At 34.1% G+C, this 27119-nt stretch overlaps 1 protein-coding gene across 1 annotated transcript in view; it reads right to left on the bottom strand.

Moving 5' to 3' along the window:
• Positions 1–27119, bottom strand: part of UBN2 (ubinuclein 2) — a 106847-nt gene that overhangs the window by 64699 nt on the left and 15029 nt on the right. Inside the window, 1 exon segment of the mRNA XM_074267778.1 lies at positions 1765–1863. Coding sequence (XP_074123879.1) covers positions 1765–1863 — 99 coding nt within the window.

Below are 27119 nucleotides of genomic sequence, written 5' to 3' on the forward strand. Positions count from 1 at the left end.
TGGGCCAACCTTGGATATTAAACCATAAATTCAGTTTTGGTGCTCTTCTTTTCAATTACAAGCCTGTAATCAATAATAAGTGTATTGGCTTTCCCAGTTCTGCTTTCTTCACTTCACATTAACTTTTGTCATGACTCTCCCTAATTTTTTTTTTCAGTATTGTTATTTACAATGCAACTGTACAATATATTTATGTATCATAAATAATAGACATTCTTCAAATGATAGAAATGCTGTTTCCAAGTCTTTATTACATTTTTGCTACATCTAAAAGTGCTGCTACAAATATTTTACTGTATATAGGACTTATTATTTTTGTCACTGATTTCTAAACTAATTGATATGTAAAGGTAATGGAATATTATTATGTCATAAAAAAATAATAAACCAAAGAAATTCAGAAAAACTTCATAGAATATGTATGTATTATGTATGTATATATATGTATGTGTGTGAATATACAGATTTACATACAGATATGTAGATACAAGATAGGAAAAACAGAAATAAGAAAAGAAAATACACAAAGAATGAAATTATTTAAAAGAAAACATTACCATGGGAAAAATTCAACAAGAAATAATAAGGTCAATGGAAAAAAGAGAAACTGCTTCCAACCTAGCAAAGAACCTGAATAAACAAATGACTATCAGCATAGAAACAATTCAATAAGCTATATTTATTAAGGTCTTATTATATGTCAAGTATCAGAGATACAAAGATTAAAACAACATTCCTTCCCCGAGGTAGTTCACATTCTAATGGATAAGACAACATATAAAGATAACATACAAGATACACTGCAAATGTAAGGAAATCTGAAAAGGAAAGGGGAGGGAAAGACCTTCCACCAAATGGAGGATTTGAATTGAGTCTTGAAGAAAGCCAGGGAAGGTGAGAATCAAATACAAGGAAGGAGAACAGTTTAGGCATGGGGGACAGTCTTAAAAAATATAGAGTTGGAAAAGAAGTGTCATATGTGAACAAGAAGATTATTGGTCTTTTCAATGCTTAGACAAGCAAATAAGACTTATTTTTTTAATAATTTTTTTAAAAATCTAAAAAAAGGTCAGTATGACTGGATTATAGAAATACATGGAAAGAAATAAAAGTCTAAGAAGACTAGAAAGTACTTTTCAAATCTGAAGTACTTTCAATGCCAAACAGAGGAGTTTATATTTTATCCTAAAGATAATCAGATCCAGTGGAGTTCTGGAGTAGGAAAATGACATGGTTAAGACTAATGTTTAAAGAAAATTGGCTTGAAAGCTGAAGTGGATTGGAGGTGGGAAAAAACTTGAGGCAGGAAGATCAATTAGAAGGATACTGTAACCATCCAGGAGTAAGGTGGTAAAAACCTATACCAGAGTAGCAGCTGTATGAATAAAAATAAGGGGACATATACTAAATCTCAGGATTTTCTACCATAAAGCACTGTGGAAAATATAGTGTTCAGATACTAATGCATGTCTTTGATAGGGCCACTCTTTCAGAATTAAAAACATTTAGTTTTTATTTAGTTTCCTAAATAAAAATTAAGTCTTAAAACTGGAAATTAAAGATAGATCTTTCAATCATGGGAGGCAGGATTTTCTTTTAAACTAGAGAGAAATATGTTGATTTATCTTTACAACCAAGATCCAAAATCATTAGTAGAATTATAATGGCAAAATGTTTAAAAGTAGTATTTTCCCTCCTATATTTCATCAGTGAAACTTCTAAAACTTATGGAAATAATAAAATATCTGGAAAAGAATGACTCACGGCCTCTGAATTATCAATGAATGGATCCGTCTCATCATAGCCAAAACCTATATCAATTAAATCTTGGGGTCGATCTTTCCGGTGTTTAGACTTCACACCCTGCAAAAAAAAAAATAAAATAAAATAAAATAAGTATAAACAGAACAAGATCCTTATTTATTACCTTGAATTGAAAAAAAAAAATCCCAAAAGCAATAGAATCTACATCTATATTATATTTTGCAAATAATGATTTTACAAAGTCTTCCAATACTGGCTTACTGGTACAGGATAGAAATCTATTATATTCTATTCAAATATTTTTCTAAAAAAAAAAAATCAATATTCCACAAATCCAGGATTAACATTGAAATTTGGTTTAATTAAAACAAATTTGTACAAAAGCTTGAAACCAGAATCTGGGGAAAGATATTTTAGGTATAAGTCCCGTTCCTATGGAAATTGAGTGGATTCCCATTAGTTGGAGAATGGGTGAATAAGTTATGGCATATCATTGTTCTAAGAAGAATGATCAACAGGATAATTTCAGAGAGGCCTGAAGAGACTTACATGAACTGATGCTAAGTGGAGTGAGTAGAATCAATAGAACATTGTACATGGCAACAACAATATTATGTGATGATCAATTCTGATGGATGTGGCTCTTTTCAACGATGAGATGATTCAGACCAATTCCAGTAGACTTGTGATGGACAGAGCCATATGTATCCAGAGAGAGGACTATGGGGACTGAATGTGGATCACAACATAGTATTTACCTTTTTTTTGTTGTTTGCTTTTTGCTTTCTTTCTCATTTTTTCTTTTTGATCTGATTTTTCTTGTGCAGCATGATAAATGTGGAAATATGTATAATAGAACTGCCCATGTTTAACCTATATTGGATTACTTGCTGTCTAGGGAAAGAAAGTGAAGGGAAGAGAGGGGAAAAAAAATTGGAACTCAAAGCGTTTCAAGGGGATGAATTTGAAAACTATCTTTGCAGGCATTCTGATAATAAAAAGCTATTATTTTAAAAAATAATAATAATAAATCTTATTCCTAAGTAAAAACCAGTCTAGAGAAACTTCGTGCCTCCAAGCTTAACAAAGGAAAGAAAATTTCAAGCAGAAAAGTGGTGGAAGTACAGAAAAAGGTCATCACAAACTAAAACTTAAAATTACTGCTGACAAATTTTAGGGCAAAGCTCATTGGCCTCCTTCAAAGCTTAAAAAAAGAGAGAGAATTATTTCATCAAATTTTATCTCTCCTTGCTTCTATCAATTCACTTTAGCTGAAAACAAATTCAAATATGATGTTAACAGAAATATCATAACATTTTATGATATTTTACCATTCAATTCACTTGAATATTAAAGGTTGACTAACTTGCAAGTTATACGAAGGAACCACAAAAACATTTAAAACAGATTGTTTTGAATCAGCTTATAGTCTAGTGGGTGAACTACTGCATCTACATAGTTGACTTCATTCAAGACTTAGCCATAACCTCATTCTAAGCAAACTCTTGGTCTTCCATATTCCTCTCCCAAGCATAGACTCCACTGGTTCCTTAGCTCATATATTTAAATGTTTGCTTTATTATTCTGACTAGAACAAGGCTTTCTCTCCCCCCCCCCCCCCGGCTATCTACATACCACAGGCCTATGTATATATATGCAGCCCCCCTTTCCTCCTTACCATCAGAATGTAAGTTTCTCACAAAAGATTATGAATATCAAGGGAATTGAGTTTTTAAAGTGGGAACAAAGGAAGTCTAGGAGTACCAGGTCTAAAACTAGACTTCAAAGCATTTAGCAAAATTATATTGTTAAAGCAACAAGGTGGCTCAGTGGATAGAGTGCTAAGCCTGAAGTCTGGAAGACTCATCTTTCTGAGTTCAACAACAACAAAATAAAATAAGTTGATCAGTGGAACAGATTAGGTACACAATGCACAGAAGCAAAGGCACATCTAGGTAGCCTAGCATTTGATAAATCCAAAGACACGAGCTTATAGGGATAAAAATTCTATTCAAATGCAAATTAAGACAACTCCAAGATACCACTATAAACCTCTCAGATTGGCTAAGATGACAGGAAAAGATAATGATGAATGTTGAAGGGGATGTAGGAAAACTGAACACTGATACATTGTTAGTGGAACTGTGAACAAATCCAACCATTCTGGAAAGCAATTTGGAACTATGATCAAAAAAGTTATCAAACTGTGCATACCCTTTGACTCAGCAGTGTTTCTACTGAGCTTATATCCCAAAGAGATTTTAAAGGAGGGAAAGGGACAAACGTGCACAAATGTTTGTGGTAGCCCTTTTTGTAGTGGCTAGAAACAGGAAACCAAATGGATGCCCATCAGCTGGAGAATGGCTGAATAAATTATGGTATATGAATGCTATGGAATATTATTGTTGTATAAGAAATGACCAGCAGGATGATTTCAGAGAGATCTGGAGAGACTTACACGAACTGCTGCTAAGTGAAGTGAGCAGAACCAAGAGATCATTTATACACAGCAATAAGTCTATATGACGATCAATTCTAATGGATATGGCTCTCTTCAACGATGAGATGATTCAAACCAGTTCCAATTGTTCAGTTATGAAGAGAGTCATCTACACCCAGAGAGAGGACTATGGGAAATGAATGTGGACCACAACATAGCATTTACACTCTTTCTGTTATTGTTTGTTTGCATTTTTTGCTTTCCTTTTCAGATTTCTTTCCTTTTTAGATCCAATTTTTCTTGTGCAGCAAGATAACTTTATAAATATGTATACATATATTAGATTTAGCATATATTTTAACATATTTAACATGTATTGGACTATCTGCCATCTAGAGGAGGGGGTGGGGGAAGGAGGGGAAAATTTGGAACAGAAGGTTTTATAAGGGTCAATGTTGAAAAATTACCCATGGAAAGGAACCTACATGTGCAAAAATGTTTGTGGCAGTCCTCTTTGTAGTGGTAAGAAACTAGAAACTGAGTGGATGCCCATCAACTAGAAAATGGCTTAATAAATTATGGTATATGACTGTTTTGTTCTGTAAGAAACAACCACCAGAATGATTTCAGAGAGGCCTGGAGAGACTTACATGAACTGATGCTAAGTGAAATGAGCAGAACCAGGAGATCATTATATAATGGCAACAAGACTATATGATGATCAATTCTAATGAACATGGCTCTCTTCAACAATGAGAGGATTCAAATCAGTTCTACTTGTTCAATGATGAAGAGAGTCATCTATACTCAGAGAGAGAACTGTGTGAACAGAGTATGGAACGCAACAGAGCATTCTCACTCTTTTGTTATTTGCTTGCATTTTGTTTTCCTTCCTCTTGATCTGATTTTTCTTGTGCAACAAGATAACTGTATAAATATGTACACATATATTGGATTTAACATGTATTTCAACATATTTAACATGTATTAGACCACCTGCCAACTAGGGAAGGGGGTGGGAGGGGAAGAAGGGGAAATTTTGGAACGAAAGATTTTGTAAGGGTCAGTGTTAGAAAAATCCCCATGCATGTGCTTTGTAAATAAATAAATGTATATATATGTATATGTGCATATAATTAATTAATTAATTAATTTAAAAAAAAAAAAAAAAAAAAAGAAAATCTTATACAATATCAACTCTTCTGCAGACTACAGAAGATATTCCAAAAGAGAACACTCCCAATGGATTGTTTATTGGCAGTGTCAAGAAGATTCTTATAAAATCTACTCATTCTAGAAAGTAGTTTCTTAAAATGGAAAAAATTTTAAATTTGATCATTTCGATTTCACTTCTTATGTAACAATATATATATATCCATTGTTTGATTCATGTTTCTATTTCGATATTTGATGGTGTTCTTTCTCTTTCACTTTGCAAATTATTAAGTCACTAACATAAATGCATCTGATATACAGTATATAGGTGCATGTATGTATTTATACATGCATATATTTAAGGGTATGTATAATACATATCATATACATATGCATACACATAGATAAGCACATATGGTATGTATGTTTATGTGTCTATTTGTATAAATACATCTATAGTGAGCTGTGGGCCAGTGTTCCCAATCTATGGAAAGACATAAAATTTAAGTTTTTCTGATGAAAAAAAAAAAAAAAGGAAAAATTACCCATGCATGTTTTATAAATAAAAAACTGCAATATAAATAAAATTTTTAAAAATTCTATTCAAAGCCTAGTTGTACCAGATCTAAAACTATATTACAAACTACTAGTCATCAAAACCATTTTGTATTGGCTAAGAAATAAGAGTAGTGAATCAGTGGAATAGATTAGCTTCACAAAACACGACAGTCAATGGCTATTATAGTAATATATCTGATAAATTTAAAGACTCCAGCTTCTGGGATAAGAACTCACTCTTTGACAAAAATTGCTGGGAAAATTAGAAAATAATATGGCAGAAACTACGCACTGACCAACATGTATTCCAAGATAAGGTTGAAATGGATTCATGATTTAGAAATAAAGAGTGACATTATAAGCAAATTAGGAGAATAAGGGATAGCTTACTTCTCAGATCTGTACAGAAGGGAAGAATTTATGGCCAAAGAACTAGAGAATATTTATGAAATGCAAAATGGATAATTTTTATTACATCAAATTAAAAAAGTTTCACACAAACAAAAGCAATGCAGCCAAGATTAGAAGGGAAGCAGAAAGCTGGGAGAAATTTTTACATCCTGTGTTTCTGAGAAAGACCTCATTTCTAAAATATAAGAGAACGGATTCACATTTATAAGAGTACAAGCCATTCCCCAGTTGATAAGTGGTCAAAGGATATGAACAATTTTCGAACAAAGAAATTAAAAGCCATTCTAATCATATAGGAAAAAATACTCTAAATCACTATTGATTGGAGAAAAAAATAAAATAAGATAAGTTTAAGGTACAAACTTCACCTCTCTCCAGATTGGGGTAAGATGACAGGAAAAGATGATGACTGCTGAAGGGGATGTGGGAAAACTGGGACACTAAGGCAGTGTGGTTAGCTTTGTGAATTAATCCAATCATTCTGGAGAATAATTTAAAACTAGGCCCAAAAGCTATCAAATTATGCATATCCTGTGATCCAGCAGTATTTCTTCTAGGTTTGTATCCCAAAGAGATCATAAAAAAGGGAAAAGAACCCATATGTGTAAAAATATTTGCAGCAGCCCTTTTTGTAGTGACAAAGAACTGGAAACTGAATAGATGCACATCAGTTGGGGAATGGTTGAATAAGTTATGATATATGAATGTAATGGAGTATTATTGTTCTATAAGAAATGATGAGCTCAGACTGATTTCAGAAAAGCCTGGAAAGACTTACATGAATTGATGCTAAATGAAGTGATTAGAACTAAGAACACTGTACACAGCAATAAGATTAAGTGATCAACTGTAATGGACTTGGCTCTTTTTCAATAATTAGGTGATTTAAGGCAATTCCAATAGACTTGTGATGAAAAGAGCCACTTGCATCCAGAGATGGGAACTGACTGTAGTTGAAAGAATAGTATTTTCACCTTTTTTGATTCTTGTTGTTTGCTTGCTTTACCCCCACATTTTTTGTGTTTACCCCCACCTATTTTTTGTTTTCCCCCTTTTGATACGGCATTTTTATTCAGCATGATAATATGGGAATATGTTTAGAAGAATTGCATATGTTTAACCTACACTGAATTGTTTGCTATATTAGGGAAGGGACAAGGGAGAGGAAAGGAAGAAAAATTTGGAACACTAAGGTTTTGCAAAGATGAATGTTGAAAGCAATCTTTACATATATTTGGAAAAATAAAATATTATTTAAAAAAAAAAAAAAAAGGAATCTTACCACTACACACCTCTCAGATTGGCTAAGATGACAGGAAAAGATGACTAATGTTGAAGGGGATGTGGGGAAACTGGGGCCCTGATGCATTGTTGGTGGAACTGTCAACGAATCCAACCATTCTGGAGAACAATTTGGAACTATGCTCAGAAAGTTGTCAAATTGTGCATACCCTTTGATCCAGCAGTGTTACTACTGGGCTTATATCCCAAGAGATCTTAAAAGAGGGAAAGGGACCCACATGTGCAAAAATGTGGGTTCCTTGTGGCAGCCCTTTTTGTAATGGCTAGAAACTAGAAACTGAATGGATGCCCATCAATTGGAGAATGACTGAATAAATTATGGTATATGAATGTTATGGAATATTATTACTCTGTAAGAAATGACCAGCAGGATGAATACAGAGAGACTTGGAAAGACTTACATCAACTGATAAGTGAAATGAGCGGAACTAGATCATTATACACTTCAATACTATATAATGATCAATTCTGAGGAAGTGGCTATTTTCAACAATGAGAGGATCTGAGTTCTGATTGATCAGTAATGAACAGAACCAGCTGCACAGAGCAAAAGAACACTGGGAAACAAGTATGGACTACAATATTGCATTTACACTCTTTCTGTTATTGTTTGCTTGCATTTTTGTTTTTCTTCACAGGCTATTTTTACCTTCTTTCTAAATCCAATTTTTCTTGTGTAGCAAGACAACTGTATAAATACATATAAATGTGCTGTATTTAACATACTTAACATATATGGGACTACCTGCCATCTAGGGGAGGAGGTGGAAGAAAGGAGGGGAAAAGTTGGAACATAAGTTTTTGCAAGGGTCAATGTTGAAAAATTACCCATGCATGTTTTGTCAATAAAAAACTATATATATATATATATATATATATATATATATATATATATATATATATATATATATATATATATATAAAAGGAATCTTATTTAACAATACCTGAGGAAAACTGGAAAGTACTCTGGCAGAAACTATATATAGACCAACAGCACAAACCATATACTAACCTAAATTACAAATGGATATAAATGGGTACAAAGAATGATTTCATATATTAGAGGAAAAGGGAAAAGGTATTTCTCAAATTCATGGAAAGAGTTCATGACCAAATAAGAAATGGAAAAGATTACAGAAGGTAATATGGACAATCTTGTTTACTTAAAATTTAAAAAATTTTGTATGACTAAAACCAATGCAGCTGAAATTAGAAGAGATATAAATGGGAGAAAATCTTTTTAGCAAGTTTCTTTGATGGAGTTATTTCTAAGATATACATAGTATGATATATTAAAGATATTCTAAAATATATAGATCTGCTTCAAATTTTTAAAAATAAGAGCCATCCCAATTAATAAATGGTCCAATAAAAAGAACAAGAAAATCTCAGGAAAGAAATCCAAATTGCAGTGGTATATAATGAAAGATTATAAAAAGTATCAAGATGCCAAGGTAGAAATAATTGCTACTAATTTTATTTCTACAGCATCTCATAAAGAGCAAAAAGTTGCAGAAAGTAAAAGTTGATTTTTAAATCTTTTTTAAGCTACTTCTCTTAATTGATTTTTTTTCCCCTAAGGCAGTTGGAGTAGTAATTAGCCCAGCATCACACAGCTAGGAAGTGTTAAATGTCTGAGGCCAAATTTGAACTCAAGTCCTCCTGACCTCAGGGCTGGTACTCTATCCACTGCACCACTTAGCTGCCCCCTCTTATTTGATTTTTTAAATCCTTTTTGAGCTCTTCTATGAGGACTTTTTGGGCCTAAGACCAATTCATATTTCTCTTTGAAGCTTCTCATATAGGTATTGTAAAACTATTGTCCTGTTCTGAAATTATGTTTTGATCTTCCCTGTTGCCATAATAGTTTTCTATAGCTAGGGTTTTTATTTGTTTTGCTAATTTTTTTTCTCCTATTTCATGACTTTTAAAATTGAGCTCTGTTCCTGGGGACACTATCTCAAGTTTCTTGGGCTCAGGGCCTGATTATTGATTTCCTGCATTTGAGGTTGGGAGCCCACTTGTTTCAAGGGCCCCAGGGCTAGTAGCTTGTTAGAGTAGAAGACCTCACAGCTGACCACTGTGCCACTCACTGGTCCCCTGATCTAAAACCCTGGGCTTTAGTTGCTGATATGTGGGATTAGGATCTTCTACAGGCATTCCTGGATACCACCTGTATAGGGCTATGCCCTTATTTTACTCAAGTAAGACAGCCCTTTCCTTCAATCCTTCTAAATTATCTTAGGCTATAAAATTGTTTCTGTCTTTTGGTAGATTCTGTCACACCAGCAGTCATTTTGTGGCTTGATTTAGAGTTTCAAAGGAAACTGGAAAGAGAATTCAGGCAACTTCCTGCCTGTTATCATCTTGGCTCTGCCCAGAAAGAAAAAAATTTACAGAAAATTTGATCAAAATTATCAACTTATAGAATTGAAGGGAGGTTGTTGTACCTAGGTTTTAGCTCATCACTGCCATATGCAAATGATTTTGTGAGCAGCCCACTGGCTGGACAGACCAAATTCTGATTTAAAAAGATAAAAGAAAGTCACAGTGAGTCATTCTTCCAGCCCAGAGCAGCTTAGAACCTCAGAGAGGTTAGCCAACACTGGGGACAGGGACTAGACAGGAGCAAACCATGGAAGGCAGCATCAGTGGGAAGCCAAACAATCCCTCCAAACTATACAGAGCTTAGAACTAAAATAAAGTCCAAAGTCAATAAACAAGCTGGAAGAATGAGCAACAAACAGAAACAACTGAACCAGAAAGAACTAGTAAGGTGACTAAGAAACTTGAGAAACAAAGAAAAGGACCAGAAAATATCCACAAGTATTCCTCAAATTAAAATGCAGATCGCAATACCTCCAGAAAAATTCCTGTAGTTAAAAAGCCAAAAAAAAAAAATTATTTTAAATGCCAAGTGGAAACAATGGGAAAATAGGTTTAAAAATAATTAACTGTTTAGTAAATAAAGTGCAAAACTTTACTAAAGAAAATAACTTCTTAAAAATCAGATTTGGCCAAATAAAAATTAATGACTCTATGAGGCATAAGGAATAATAAAACAAAGTAAAAATAAAAAGCAAAAAAAACACACCCAAACCTGGGGTTAGGGAGGACAGAAAACATGAAATATCACATACAAAAAATAACTGATATGGAAAACAAATTGAAAAAAAAAAACTTAAGAATTATTGGACTACCTGAAAGAGATGAACAGTCAATGAACATCAATCTAGATATTTTAAGAAATTATAAAGCAAAACTGCCTAGATATCTTAGAACAAAAAGGCAAAGCAAAAATTGAAAGATTTCACTAGTAATCTCCTGAAAGAACCCCCCAAATTAAAACTCTTGGGAATATTATTGTAAAGTTCCTGTCGTCTCTAAGTTATAATCCTTCTCTGAGAGGAGATCTCTTTTCTGTATAATCTTTTCTCTGTGAGCAGGTTTCTTGGGAAGCTTCTGGAGCCTCCAGCCAGACTCTCTCCTTCCAGACTGCCGTCCCAACTCTGTCCCAGACTAGCCTCTCCTTGCCCGACTGCCCTCCTCTTTTATCCTAGCAGAGATTGGGCTAGTGAGAACTCAACGGGGCTTGCAGGAAATACTTCGACCAATGAACTTGCTTCTCTTAACGGTGCAAACTCCTTTAAACATGTAAACTCTCCCCCAGAAGTCCAAAGGTGCAAACTCCTTTCAAAGACCTGAACCAAAGGTATAAATTCTGAGCTAGAGAATTGTTTAGACAACCTGAGTTATCACCTTGTAATCCTAACATCTCCCCCTTTCTTTTGATTTAGAACATAGGGTGGTCTTGAAACATAAATCCATCAATATGGGAGGTATTACACATAATTACATAAATTACATAAATACATAGTAACATAACACATGCTAGAAGTCATGTAACAAATAACATGATCAAATAATCATAAATTGAGAATATACATGTCCATAAGTCCATTGTCCATTAGTTCATATTCCATGAATCCATACAAGTTTTTAAAGTCCTACAATAGTCTTCATCAACAATTTTTCATCTCAAGGAATCCAATGATCTCTGCTGGTTTTCAAGTCCTTTAACAATCTTCTTATCAGCCATGTTCTTTCAGTGTCAGATGTTTTTTAGATCTTCTTTGTTTTGAGGTTTTTCTCTTTTTCTGTCTCTCTCTGATAGACAAGGTAAATACGATTCATTGGCACCCATCTGACTCCTTCTCCATTTGAAGAAATATAAGCAAACCCTCCCCTAAGCAGTTAATCTATCTGGTCCCTTCCATTCAACACTTTCTGGATCTCTCTACATCATCTGGCGATTATCTAAGGACAGTGGAGCTGCTTGCACTGGACACTGCCCTTCTGGTGGGTTATAAAACCCTGTCTGCTGGAGCCAGTGCATCTTTGTCAAAAATTTAAAAATTAACGGTACAGAGAACTAAATTTAGAAGTTCTCTAGGGTTACCTGTGGCTCCCCCCCTTTCTTTTGTTTTTGGAGGAGTGTCTTAATGTCTCTGTTTCTTCTCTCTACTATTGCCTGACCTTGAGGATTAAAGGGTATGCCAGTGGTATGTAAATCTTATACTGCACACAAAAGTGCGCAAAATGTTTAGAAGTACATGCAGGTCCATTATCTGTTTTTATTTCTTGTGGCACACCCATAATTGCAAATGCTTGGATAAGGAATTCAGTGACCACTCGGGCTGTCTCTTTTGCTGTTGGCACTGCAAAAGTGAATCCTGAAAAGGTATCTACCACCACGTGGATAAAAGACAGACGGACCAAAAGATTTATAATGGGCCACATCCATTTGCCAGATTTAATTGGGTCTCAAACCACGAGGATTCTTCCTTGGAGGGAGTGTAGGAGCGTGGAAAGGAAGGCAAGCTGTACAGCTTTTTACTATGCTCCTAGCTTCCTCTCTTATTATTCCAAATTGTAAACGTAAAGCTCAAGCAGCTTTATGATATTTAAAATGAGATTCTTGTGCTGCTTCCTGAAATAAAGGAGTACTGGCTAACATAGTTAAAAGGCTATCTGCCCTTGAATTTCCATCAAAAATAGGACCTGGAAGTCCACTATGTGAGTGGACATGCAAGATATAAATCTTGCCTGGATGTTTTCTCACTTGCTCTTGAAGTTCCTTAAAGAGCTGATAAATATTAGAGGCTGTAAATTTTATTTGGGCCGTGGCAATTCTTTGTACTACACCTACTGAATAGGCTGAATCAGAAATTATATTTATGTCTCCTGGGTAATAAGTAAGAGCTAGCATGATAGCAAATAATTCATTCTGCTGAGTGGACTGAAAAGGAGTTCTGATTACTCTCTTTATGGTTAAATCATGAGAGTATACAGCATAAATATTTTCTTTGGAGGCGTATGTAAAGATTGTTGGTCCTTTAAGAGGAACCTTAGAAACCTTTTCTTCAAAAATCCATTGCCAATTATGTAGTAGCCGGGTTATCTTTAATGGAGATCCATGGGCAAAATCTGGAGCTGTGGCCAATAAAATTTACCATTCTGGGATGGTCTCACAGCATACATTAATTTGTGCGTTAGTACAGAATGTTATATTTTTTCAGGACTTATCCCAGATAATTGCACTACTCTCTTAATAGCCTTTAATAAAATTCTAGCCACAAGCACTGGGTAAGGAGTAAGGCTTTGTTCTGGTTGTGCTGGGAGATCCACCCATTCAATCACACTGTCTCCTTGATGAAGGACTGCTGTGTGTGCCTCTTTTATAGCAAAAAACTGATATTTCCAAGGATTTTTGAGTGACTCTTTCAACCATATTGGATAAAGCCAGTTCAACTTCTCTCAAAGCCTCTTGTGCTTTTGTAAGCTGGCATGGTGAATTTAAAGCACTGTCTACCCTTAAAATGTCATATAGAGGTTGCAATTGATTGGTAGTTAAGCCTAACACTGGATGCATTCATTGGATATCTCCTATTAATTTTTGGAAACAATTTAAGGTGTCCAATTTCTCTGTTCTTAAAGAAAGCTTTTGTACTGTGAGTGTCTTAGAATATACTTCATATCCTAAATATTGAAAAGGAGCATGTCTTTGAATTTTTTCTGGAGCTATATGCAGTTTGTAGTACTTTAGTGTTTCCATGGTCTTTTGTAGCCATGCTTCTAACATTTGTTCCTCAGGTGCACATCCCGAAATATCATCCATATAATGTAACAATATTACTTTTGGAAATGCTTTTCTTATTGGAGCAAGAGCAGCAGCAACATACATTTGGCACATAGTAGGGCTGTTTTTCATTCCCTGTGGCAAAACTGTCCATTCATATCTTTTATAAGGCTCAGCCAAATTAACACTAGGCACTGAAAAAGCAAATCTTTTCATATCCTCCTTATCTAGAGGGATAGAATAGAAACAATCCTTAATGTCTATAACCCAAAGAGGCCATTCTCTTGGCAACTGAGTAGGAAATGGAAGTCCATACTGAAGAATGCTCAGTTTCCATCTGTTCATTTACTCTTCTTAGATCAGTTAACATCCTCCATTTTCCAGATTTCTTTTTCACCACAAATACTGGGGAATTCCAAGGACTTAGAGAAGGCCGCAAGTGTCCTTGGTCAAGTTGTTCTTGCACTATGTCTAATAAGACCTGAATTTTATCACTTCTTAAGGGCCACTGTTCTACCCACACTGGTGAATCAGTCTTCCACTGAATAGGAACCGGTGAGAGTGCAGATAGGCCTTAAACAGCACAGCCCTGCCTAAAAAGCCGAAGTGCTTATTTGTAATCCTATCTGCTGTAAAATGTCTCTTCCCCACAGATTGATGGGGATTTTTTCAACCACAAAAGGAGTAAAAACTCCTGTTTCATTTTCAAATGTCCATCTCAAAAGGCATAGCATTAACTTCTGCTGCTATTGCTCCTCCTACATTATTATGACCAATCATATTATTATTATTATGACCAATAAATATTCGGAGCTTATGGGACAAGAAAAAATTACTGTAAGCAGTCATTAAAAAAAGTGGAATTCAAGTACTGAGGAGTCACGGTCAGGACAAATGATTTAGTAGCCACAACATCAATGAAAAGAGAACTTGGAAGGCAAAGAATGTAGCTTTGCAATAAGAAATAACCTTTCCTGCAAAACTAAGTATAATCCTACAGAGGGAAAATATATCTTTAATTATTTTATACTTAAGGATTTTGAAGCATTTCTTAAGATCAGAAATGAGTAGAAAATTTAAAATATAAAGAAGACTCAAGAGAAACATAAAAAAGTAAACATGCGTGAGAAATTATGAACTAAATCAGGTTTAAATCTATATGAAGAAATGACTCAGGTAATACCTTAAAACTTTATCATCACTAGGCGTCTAAAAAGGAACCAATTATACAGGGGGCCTATTTAATTATCTCAAAAGAATAGAAGAGTGGGAAAGAATAATGTCCAGAAATTACCTCACATAAATGGGGTGTACAAAAGTTACACAGTGGAGAGGGGGCAGTAATGAGGTACAAAAGACATTTAAACCTCAGTCTCATTTGAACTGGTTACAAGGGAGAAAATATATATACTTCCAATTAAGCATGGAAATTTATCTTAGCCAATAGAAAATGAGGAGAGAAAAAAAGTGAAGGGGAGAGGGGATAAAATGAAAGATGGATTATAAAAGGGAATGCACAAAAGCAAAATAAACTTTTAAAGAGGAAGGAAAAAAGAAGCAAAAGTATAATAGAATAGGACAGCGGGAAATACAGTTAACAAGTCATATATAAACTCATAACTGTAAACATGGGGATGAACTCACCCACAAAAATGGAAGTGGATAGAATGATTTACAAATCAAAATTTAACAAAAGTTGTTTACAAGAAAAAAACACTTGCAACATTAGAGTTAAAATAAATCACTTGATAATTTATTTCACTTTAAATTTAAAAAAAGGCAGAGGTAGCAATCATGTCTTAGCAAAGCAACAGCAAACACAGACCTAATAAAAATAAACTGAGAAAATACTTTGCTAAAATTTTAGTATCACAATGAATATATCAACTCTGTGTGTGTGTATACATATTTATGCATCAAAATGATAGAGCATAAAAATTATAAAAACTGGCATATTCCGTATAGAAGTTCTTTTGGGGGGCAAAGAAATGAAAATTGAAGGAAGGCCCATCAACTCGAGAAAGGCTGAATAAAGTATGACATGCTGGAAAGACTTCCATAAGATGATTCAAAGTAAAAGTACTATGTACAAAGTAACAACAATATTGTAAGACAAGCAATTGTGAATGACATTGACTATTCTCAACAATACAATGATCCAAGGTAACTCTAAAGGACTTTTGGTGGAAAATGTTGTCCATTATGCCCAAAGGGCTATAAAACTGTGCATACCCTATGAATGTTATGGAATATTATTGTTCTGTAAGAAATGACCAGCAGGATGAATACAGAGACGCTTGGAGAGACTTACATGAACTGATGCTGAGTGAAACGAGCAGAACCAGGAGATCATTATATACTTCAACAACAATACTGTATGAGGATGTATTCTGATGGAAGTGGCTATCTTCGACAAAGAGAAGATCTAACTCAGTTCTAATTGATCAATGATGGACAGAAGCAGCTACACCCAGAGAAGGAATACTGGGAAATGAGCGTAAACTGTTTGCATTTTTGTTTTTCTTCCCAGGTTATATTTACTTTCTGAATCCAATTCTCCCTGAGCAACAAGAGAACTGTTGTATCTAGGATATACTATATCATATTTAACATGTATAAGACTGCTTGCCATCTAGGGGAGGGAGTGGAGGGAGGGAAGGGAAAAGTCAGAATAGAAGTGAGTGCAAGGGATAATATTGTAAAAAATTACACAGGCTTATGTTATTAAAAAGTTATTTAAAAAAAAAAATGTGCATACCCTTTGACCCAAGCAGTCATTATTCTGCTTTATTATCCTGGATTAACACCTAAAAATTTGATTTTCCTCTTGCACTGTCCTGAAATTTGACTGCTATAAGTATTACATACCAGATCTTTCAAATGTACTCCAGCATGTTTCTACATCTTGAGAAGATACTTTTTATCATCAGTTATCTGATAGTATGAAGTGATCCTCTAAATCTGTAATCTGTGATCAAAATTCAGACTGGTTTTGAATAGTGCTTTCTGATCTATCCTTTCTCTACCCAAAGATTATGATATAGTTCATTGTAGATATTATACTCACATGTCTTTCTATGTTCTTACCTAAGAATTCAAAATGTAGTAGATTTATGTACACTTCTGAGAGGATCTGGCTTGTTAAGAATATATTCAGAAATCCAAGATGATAGACTAGGGCAACAAAATCAAAATTGCTAAACATTCCCCTCCAAACAATTTCAATATAACACCATAAATCAAATTTTAGAGTGGCAGAGTCACACAAAAGGTCAAGCTAAGAAAATTTTCCAAGTTAAGAAAATTTAGGTCAGCAAGAGAAATTTCTGTCACCAGAGTGTCTGGAGCCTGGACATGCTACAGCAGCAACAATAGTTGTAGTAACAAGCAGCAGCAGTTTCAGAGATTATCAGCTCAGAGATGGGAATGGGGGGTGGGGAGAGTCAACAACTGGTTAGAAAGATTACAGGAGACCCTTTGTTGATACTGGATAGAGCTAACACTGATTTGCAACTCTTTGGTCCATCCACAGTTCTGGATCAAGTTCCAAGGTACAGAGAAGTGCTGGGGGTAGGTCACAAGGAAACAGGGGCACCCACCAGCAGTTCCAAGACAAGGAGAGTTTGAGCTAAGGCCCTCCTTAGTTAAAGACCAGAATGCAGACCTAAAGAGCAGTGGCTATGCCTCTATGCTTCTCCCAGGATCATATCACCTTAGAAGCACCAAAAACTAGCTCTGAAAAATAGCAGCACAAAAAGCCTAACATTGGGAGATTGTCTCCCTTCCACTAGGTATGCAAAGCCCAACTTTAACAAAGTTTGACATCAAGAAATAAGTTAGAAAAAAAAAATAGAAAAACAAAAACCTCATCATAAAAAATTACTTTAGTGCCATGAAGGATTAGACAAATTCAGAAAAAACAGTGTGAAAATAACTGCAAACAAAGCTTCAAAGAAAAAGGCTCATGGGACCTAAGTATAACAAGAATTCCTAGAAAAGTTAAAGAATGAATTAAAAGTGGTAGAGGAAAAAAATTAAAGGAAGAAATTAAGAATGGCCCATAAAAATCATGAAAAGAGAATCAACAGCTTAGAGGCAGAAAAAAAATGAAAACAATACCTTAAAAAATAGAATAGAACAACTGAAAAAGAGGTACAAAAATTCACTGAAGAAAAGAACTTCCAAAAAATACTTTCTTTTCCCTCTTTTTATGATCTCTTTGGGATACAGACCAAGTAATGCAGTTTGATAGCCCTTTGGGCATAGTTCCAAATTGCTCTCCAGAGTAGTTGTTTCATCCACAACTTCACCAACAACATATTAGTGTCCTAGTTTTCCCACATCTCTTCCAACATTCATCATTTTCTTTTACTGTCATCTTAGCCAATCTGAGAGGAATTAATTTGTACCTCAAAGTTCTCTTAATTGCATTTCTCCAATCAATAGTGATTTAGAGCATTTTTTTCATATGACTAAACTGGTTTTAATTTCATCTGAAAATTGTTTATACTTTCCCCACAGATCTGAGAGGTAGTCTATCTTTTGTTCTTCTAATTTGCTTATTATATCACCCTTTATATCTAAATCATGAATCCATTTCAACCTTATTGTGGAAGGTGTAAGATATTGGTCAATGCCTAGTAAGAAAATAATTCTTTAAAAATTAGACTTGTGCAAGTAGAAGCTAACAACCCATAAGACATTAAGGAACAATAAAATCAATTTTTAAAAATGGAAAAAAATTTAAGAAAATGTGAAATATCTGGAAAAAAATAACATGGAAAATAGGTTATGGAAAGATAATTTTAAAATTACTGAGCTATTTGCGTCATGATCAAAACACTACAAAACAGCATAAACATCAAACTTTAAGAAATTATTAAGGAAAACTACTCCAATATCTTAGATCCAAATGGTAAGACAGAAATTGACAGAATCCACTGATCACTTCCTGGAAAAGATTCCAGAATGAAAACTTCCAATAATATTATACCCAAATTCCAAAACTCCTAATTAAAGGAGAATATACTGCAAGAACCTGACAGAAACAATTCAGATATCATAGAGTCACTGTCAGGAAAAAATAAGCTCTAGCAGCTTGGTAGCACCAAAACAAAACAGAAGACTTGGAAGATGATATTTTGGAAAGTAAAGGACATAGGTTATACAGAAAAACTAAGTACAACCTTTCAGGGAAAGTAAATATTTAATGAAATAGATGACTCATTTTAAACATGGAGAACTTACCATATTAATAAAGTAATACATTCACTAAAGTATAAAAATATAACTTTGTATATAAAGCTTTAGAAATGAATAATGGATTTCTGAATATACTCTTAATATTAAAACTCCCCTGATGAAAATAAACAGCTAAATAGAAAATCTAGCATCCAAACAAAAGACTCAAGAAAAAAAAGGTAAAAATGAAAGCATAATTATAGGGGTCTCTAATTCCTGTATGGAAAATTGAGGCATGTAACTCCTAAGATCTTTATCATTATCAGGGCAGTTAATAGGGTATGGATGTGAGTTAATTATGTTGAATGAACTCCAAGAAAAACAGGATGATAAAGTATGCACTGGGAGAAGGGGGAAAGGAGAGGTAGAATGAAGAATATTTTCTCACATAAAAAAAGTCACACAAGGAAGAGATTTTATAGTGGAATGGAAGATAGGATGGAGGCTGGGGGGGAGGGACAGGCAATGCTTGAACTTCACTCACATCAGAATTGGTTCAGAGAGAACAGTATATACATATTCAGTTGAGTAGAGAAATGTAATTTACCCAAAAGAGAAATAGGATAGCTCCAGCCCTCTACAGGAGGGAAGGAGAATAAAGGGTAAAGTGAGAGGATAAAAGAGGATAGATTAAGGAAGGCAATAATTAGAAACAAAATAGACTTGAGAAGGGTCAGAATAAAAGAAAGCAAGAAACAGAAGAATATGGGATAGAGGGATAGACAAAGTGATTATAATTGTGAATGTGGTTAGGATGAATTCACCTATAAAATGGAAGCAGATAGGAGAATGAATTAGAAACCAAAGTCTAACAATATATTATTTATACACTTGAAACAGAAAAATGCACCTGCAGTTAAAGGGCTAACGCACTAGTATGTTTCATTTGCACTAAAAAAAAAAGGCAGCAGTAGAAATAAAGATCTCAAAAAAAAAAAAAAAAAAAAAGAAAAAGAAAAAAAAAAAGAAAAGAAAAGTAGATCTAATTGAAAGGGATAATCAGGGAAACTACATTTTGCAGTATCTGATAAAATGCAAATATATATTATCCATTGAAATATTCCCTATTTGACCAAAATTGCTGGGAAACCCGGAAAGCAGTTTGGCAGAAATGGGGCTTGAACAACATCTTATGCCATAATATATTCTAAATTGAATGACATCTCAATATTGACAATTATGCTATAAAAAAAATTAAAAGAGAAACAGAGCATACACTTCTAGCTATGTGTAAGAAATGTATTCTTGAGGAAATTACTGGAAGTAAAAAACATAACTGTATTTGAAACTGAAAAACTTCTGCACAGACAATATTAATGCCTTACAATAAAATGGCAAGTGATTGGGGACAAAATTTCTCAGACAAGGGTTTGACAGTCAAGATAGGGAAATAGTTAATATACAATGTGTGTATGTGTATGTATACACATGTATATATGTGTATGTATATGTGTATGTGTCATTCCTCAGTACATAAATGTAAAAGGACATGAACAACTAGTTCTGAAAAGAAAAAATGCAAAGTAGTCATGGCAACTTGAAGAAAATATTCCAAATCACTAATGAGAAAAATGCAAATCAAAACAAAACACACACACACACAAAACGAAAACACCTTGAGGTTTTACTTCACATTATACAAATTGGCAAATATGATTAAAAAAAAAACCAATAATAGTCGATGTTGGAAGGAGTACAGAAAGACAAGAACACCAATATCTTGTTCATGGAGCTATGAAATAGTTAGTACAAGCATTTTGGAATTAAAATGTCCATTATCTTTGAGCCAGAGACTGCATTAATGGACTTATACCCAAAGAAGCTGTTGAGAAGAAAAAAAGTTCCCATATATTCCAAAAATTTATAGTAACAGTTTTTGTGTTAGTTAAGAACTGGATACAAAGTAGGTGCCCCAACACTTGGGGGAACAGCTAAACAAATTGTTTCACATGAATTTAATAGAATATTGCTATACTGTAAGAAATGAAATATGTGATGAATATAGAGAAGTATGAAAAGATCCACATAAACTGATACAGAGTTAAAAGTAAACAAAGCCAAGAAAACTATACACAGTAACTATACACAATATAAAAGGACACATGTAGAGGGCCAGAACTCTATAGAAGTATACTTGAAACAAGGTATTAACTCAGTGGATTTAATGAGATGATGATTCTGTAGTTCACATATATACTTAGTACTTAGTATGGTGATGTAATGGTTCTCTAAGTTCACACATAATCAGTATGCTGTAATAATGTAATTACAATAAGGTATATAAAGGCTAAGGACTGTCTTAGTCATTCTATCCTTGACCATCCTCATGGTGGCTCTCATGCCTCTTGCACTAAGATCAAGACTGGGCCAGAATAAAGAATCTACTATATTCTTGACCATTTTTGTGGTGTCTGTCCTGCTGAGACCAAAGCCTGTAGGAAGGATCTGCAGAAAGCTAGCCTGGACATTACATTTTGGCAGCCCGAACATTACAGACTCACCTTCAACCTACTCCTATTAAGTTATCACATAATGCACATGTTGTTTAGCCTTTTTCAATATATTATTTAGTTGTGCCGATTTTTTTCTCCTAAAAAAAATTACTATTTGTCATATGGCCTAGAGAGATTGAGTGGTACGTAGAATACTATGATGATATAAGACATAGAAAATACCAATAAAAACTTATTTTATAAAAAGCTTAAAGAATTTATATATGATTCTAAAGGCAACAGAAATTTTATCACAATTTAATCATGAGATTTCACAGACATTTAAGATTATGTAACTGAATATGATACAATAACATCCACAAAAGATTAAGAACTTAAAAAAAGACCTCCAGTACTCTAGTTTGATCCTCAAGTGTTTAAAAGCAAAAAATAGATGTGTTGCAGACAGCTTTGATGAAGAACTTACCATATTAATAAAGTAATACATTCACTAAAGTATAAAAATATAACTTTGAATATAAAGCTTTAGAAATGAATAAGCAAAATATTTTATTAAAAATATAAATATAAAAAATATAAATACTGAATGCAAGCTACCACTAGAACCTGAGGTCCAATGTAAGCTAGCAATAAGGTTTCAAGTCTCAACACAAGCAATTTGGGATTTTTTGGTTTGGGGGAGGGTTTTGGCAGACATTACATTACAGTTTTGTGGTTTGATTTATCTAATTCTGAGAATGCAAGGTTGAGATCTCCCACTACTGTAGTTTTGTTGTCTATTTACTTTTTTTTATATTATATTATATTATACATTTTTATATTATATTAGCCAATTTATTTTATATTAGTCAATCTAATAGGTAAAGAGTTAATGCCTCAGAATTAATTTGCATTTCTCCAATCAACAGTGATTTAGAGAATTTTTTCATATTGCTATAGATTTGATTACTTCCTTTGAAAACTGTTCATATCTTTTGATCATTAAAAACTGGAAGTGGCTCTCCTTTTTATAAGTTTGACTCAGTTCTCATTTGAGAAATAAGATTATTATTAGAGAAGCTTGCTTCATAAATTTTTTCATATTTATAATTACTAAATATATTTCTATTCAACCTATCTTTCCCCTCACCCCTCTCAATCCCTATTTGTCTGTCTGTCTCCCTCTTCGTTTTGGGATATCTTTCAAGAAGTGATCAGTAGGTTCCTTCAATTTTTGTTTTAGCCTCTGGTTCTAGAATATCAGCATAGTTGTCCTTGATAATTTCTTGAAAGGTGATGTCTTGGCTCTTTTATTTTCACTGTGGTAGTCCAAAAATTTTTCAATTATCTTTCCTAGATCTATCTTCTAGATCAGTTATTGTTCCAATGCGATATTTCACAGTCTTCTATTTTTTTTTTCACTCTTTTGGTTTTGTTTTGTTTCTTGATTCCACATTAATGATTTTATGACTTGCTTAATTCTAAATATTAAGGAATTATTTTCATCAGTGAGCTTTCGTACCTCCTCCTTTTTCATCTGTCCAATTCTACTTTTGAAGGAATTTTTTTCTTTCAAGTGAATTTTCGTGCCTCTTTGAAACATTTGGCCAATTCTACTTTTATGGCCATTCTTTTCCTCATTGGCTTTTTGTATTTCTTTCATCAAGTGCCCTATTGATTTTCAAGTTGTTATTTCTTCACTGTGTGTGTATGTGTGTGTGTGTGTGTGTGTGTGTGTGTGTTTGTGTATCTGTGTGTATCTCACCAAGCTGCTGATTGTTTTTTCATGATTTACTTGCATCACTCTCATTTCTACTCCCAATTTTTCTTCTACCTCTCTCCTAGTTTTCAAAATCTTTTTTGAATTCTTCCATGGCCTGAGACCAATTCTTCCTTAATAGATTCATCCTTTGTCTGGATGGAGAGCTAATGTGGCTTCAGAAAGGCAGAGGATCAGCTGATAGGTTTACTACTTGACAATTCAAGAAGAAATGACAGGAGCTGAACAGAAATCTGTACATAACACTTGCCAATCTAATAAAGATCTGTGACACTGAGTTATTAGGATTTGAGAAAAATCATGGCAAAATTTGGTTGCCCAGAAAAATTCATCAGAATACCCACTTCATGATGGCATGCTTACCCTAGTTATAGATAATGGATGATGTTCTCACACTTTCCCTGTCACCGGTGGAGTGAAGCAGGACTATGTGCTTGTTCCCATGCTTTTTTAGCATGATGTTTTCAGTGATGTTGTTGGAAATCCTCAATAGGGATGAAAACAGCATCAAGGTCAGTTACACAATGAAAGTAAATTATTTAACCTGAAAAGGTTACAAGTCAAGAATGAAGTGGACAAAGTTGGTGCACAACCTTCTGTTTGCAAATGATTATACACTCTATGCAGCGCATAAGGCTGAAATGCAAAAAATTATGGAACAATTCTCTATTGCCTATGCTAATTTTGGTCTACAATTAATACCAAAAAAGCAAAAGGCTATCCATCAACTAGTAGTAGCATAACCATCCACACATGGAACTATCAATTAGAGCAAATGGAGAAATTCTGAGTGCCGTGAATAAGTTAACTTACATTGCCAGTGTACTTTCCAGGGATGTACACACAGATGAAGCTGAGGCATGCACTGCCAGAACTACCTCGGTGTTTAGGAGCTTCTGAAGGAAGGTGTAGGAGAGAAGAGTAGATTGCCTACCAAACTTAAAGTTACAGAACCACTGGGGTCATTTTTTGTATGCCTGTGAAACCTGAATAGTACATAAGTACCATGCCAGGAAACTTAATCACTTCCATTTGAATTGACTTATCAAGATTCTGAAGATCACCTCGCAAGATAAAGTATCAGACACAGAAGTCCTTTCTTGAGTTGAATTGCCAAAGATTCAAACTCTACTGTAGAGAGTGCAACTCTGATGGGGTGGCCACACTACGTTTTAGGCAAACATATGTTTGTCTAAGATATTTTATAGAGAATTCACTCAAAGCAAGCATTCACATAAAGATCAGAAGAAGAGATATAAGGAAATTCTCAAGGTCTCTCTGAAGAACTCTGGAATCAATTATGAACCATGGGAGACACTGGCATAGGACCAACTCCCACATAGCGTGTCTTCAAAAAAAGTGCTATACTCATGAGCAAAGCAGAACTGCAATAGCTCAAAAAAAAAAAAAAAGTGCAGCACAAATTTAGAGACATCTCCACTATAAATGTTCATATGGACTATTGTGTCTGAGCTCTGGTAGAGCCTTCTGAGCTCATATTCATCTGACACACTATATATACCCAGTCAGACACATTGCATCTTGACTCTGACATAATAATGTCATTTTGGTACACTTCAAGAATGAAGGACAACAAGCACTGAACTAAACTGAAGAAAGCATTGAAAGAGGAATAAAAAAAAAAAAAAATGGATCTTAGATCATCTCTAAGACAATTGGGGAAAGGCTGAGCAAATTAAGGTATATAAATTTAACAAAGTACTGCACCATGCAAAATGATAAATTTCAAAGAACTATAAGTATTATGAGAAAAAGAGTGAAGTAAAAAGAACCAGAACAGTTAAAGATTAGAAACAATGTAAAGAAAAACTATGAAAGGCTCAAACACTATGATTAATGCAATGACCAATCAAATCCAGAAAAGCTATCATGAAATATTAAACCCAACTCCTGACAGAGAAGTAATACAGAAACATGAATATATTTTTAGATAGACCATTTTATAGATTTGCTTTGTTTTTTAAGTTTAAAAAGTCCTTAATTTTTTTTTTTTGGTACTACTATCACAATTTACAGGGGGAAATACCTGATGCAATGAAAAGAAAAAACAAAACTACAACACATAAATGACTTTAGGAATATATATATAGATATAGATATATATACATACATAGGAGTTGATATATTAATCAACAATTGTATTTTTTGCAAACTATGTCTGACAAGTCCTAATAAGAATTTCCTGTCTAAGGAGAAGTAATTTTTCTGACTATGGATAATTGGAAGATTTTTGAAGTTTATCTAATGCATTTGAGATGACTGTCAAAGTAATCTGAAGGTTCTCGACAACTCATTCTCCTGCTAAAAACTGTAGCCTCCATCTGATAAGTTTTTAGAACCTTTTATTCAGTTTCCACCATTTCCCACCACTAGATCCATAACTGCTATCTTGGGGCCACCTGGGCTTTTTCCACTAAAAATGTCTCCTTTTATAAGTCCGTAATTTAATTATCCACTCTTAATTTCAAAATCATTACAATTCCTGCTGACATCAGAATTACTATTGCTAAAATTTTCTCCACCATCACCAAACTCCTTCTACTAACATTTCTGGGACACGTCCTAATTGCCACTATCTCCACCAAACCCATTATATTCACCAATCTCTACCAACACAATTGCCTCTGCTACTACTGCAACCACCATTGCCATCACTATTATCACTTTTTCTATCAGAGTTTCTATGTCAAAGTCCCCTATACAACCCAGAAAATTACCCAAACCACTGCCATAACCAATTTGTAAGCTAGCAGACTAAATCTCTTACTTTGAAAGAGCCTTTTTCAATTCACAGTTATGTCCATCAATATTACATTTCTGAATAAAAACTCTGTTAAGTATATCACGATTATCAAAAATTGCAAAAGCAAATCCTTGCTTTCTACTCAGCCAATCTTGCTTAACTTCTATGGTTTCAATCATACCATATATATATTTTTAATTTTAATAGTTTTTATTTACCAGATATATGCATGGGTAATTTTACAACAGTGACACTTGCCAAACCTTTTGTTCCTATTTTTCCCCTCCTTCTCCCCTCCCCAGATGGCAGGTTGACCAATACATGTTAGAGTATAAATTAAATGCAATATATATATACATGTCCAAACAGTTGTTTTGCTGTACAAAAAGAATTGGACTTTGAAAATGTGTATAATTAGCCTGTGAAGGAAATCCAAAATGCAGGCAGACAAAATTAGAGGGATTGGGAATTCTATGTAGTGATTCATAATCATCTCCCAGAGTTCTTTTGCTGGGTGTAGCTGGTTTAGTTCATTACTGCTCTATTGGAACCGATTTGGTTTATCTCATTGTTGGAGAGGGCCACATCCATCAGAATTGATCATCATATAGTATTGTTGTTGAAGTATATAATGATCTCCTAGTCCTGCTCATTTCACTCAGCATCAGTTCATATAAGTCTCTCCAGGCCTTTCTGAAATCAATCTGTTGGTCATTTCTTACAGAACAATAATATTCCATAATATTCATATACCACAATTTATTCAGCCATTCTCCAATGGATGGGCATCCACGTAGTTTCCAGTTTCTGGCCACCACAAAGAGGGCTGCCACAAACATTCTTGCACATACAGGTCCCTTTCCCTTCTTTAAGATCTCTTTGGGATACAAACCCAGTAGCAACACTGCTGGGTCAAAGGATATGCACAGTTTGATAACTTTTTGAGCATAATTCCAAACTGCTCTTCAGAATGGCTGGATGTATTCACAATTCCACCAACAATGTATCAGTGTCCCTGTTTTCCCACATCCCCTCCAACATTCTGCATTACCTTTCCCTGTCATTTTAGCCAATCTGACAGGTGTCATACCATACTTTTTGATGAAGTCTCTTAAATTATGTTTTTCCGTGT

The sequence above is a fragment of the Sminthopsis crassicaudata genome, chromosome 5 (assembly GCF_048593235.1).
Source record: "Sminthopsis crassicaudata isolate SCR6 chromosome 5, ASM4859323v1, whole genome shotgun sequence".
Lineage (NCBI taxonomy): Eukaryota > Metazoa > Chordata > Mammalia > Dasyuromorphia > Dasyuridae > Sminthopsis > Sminthopsis crassicaudata.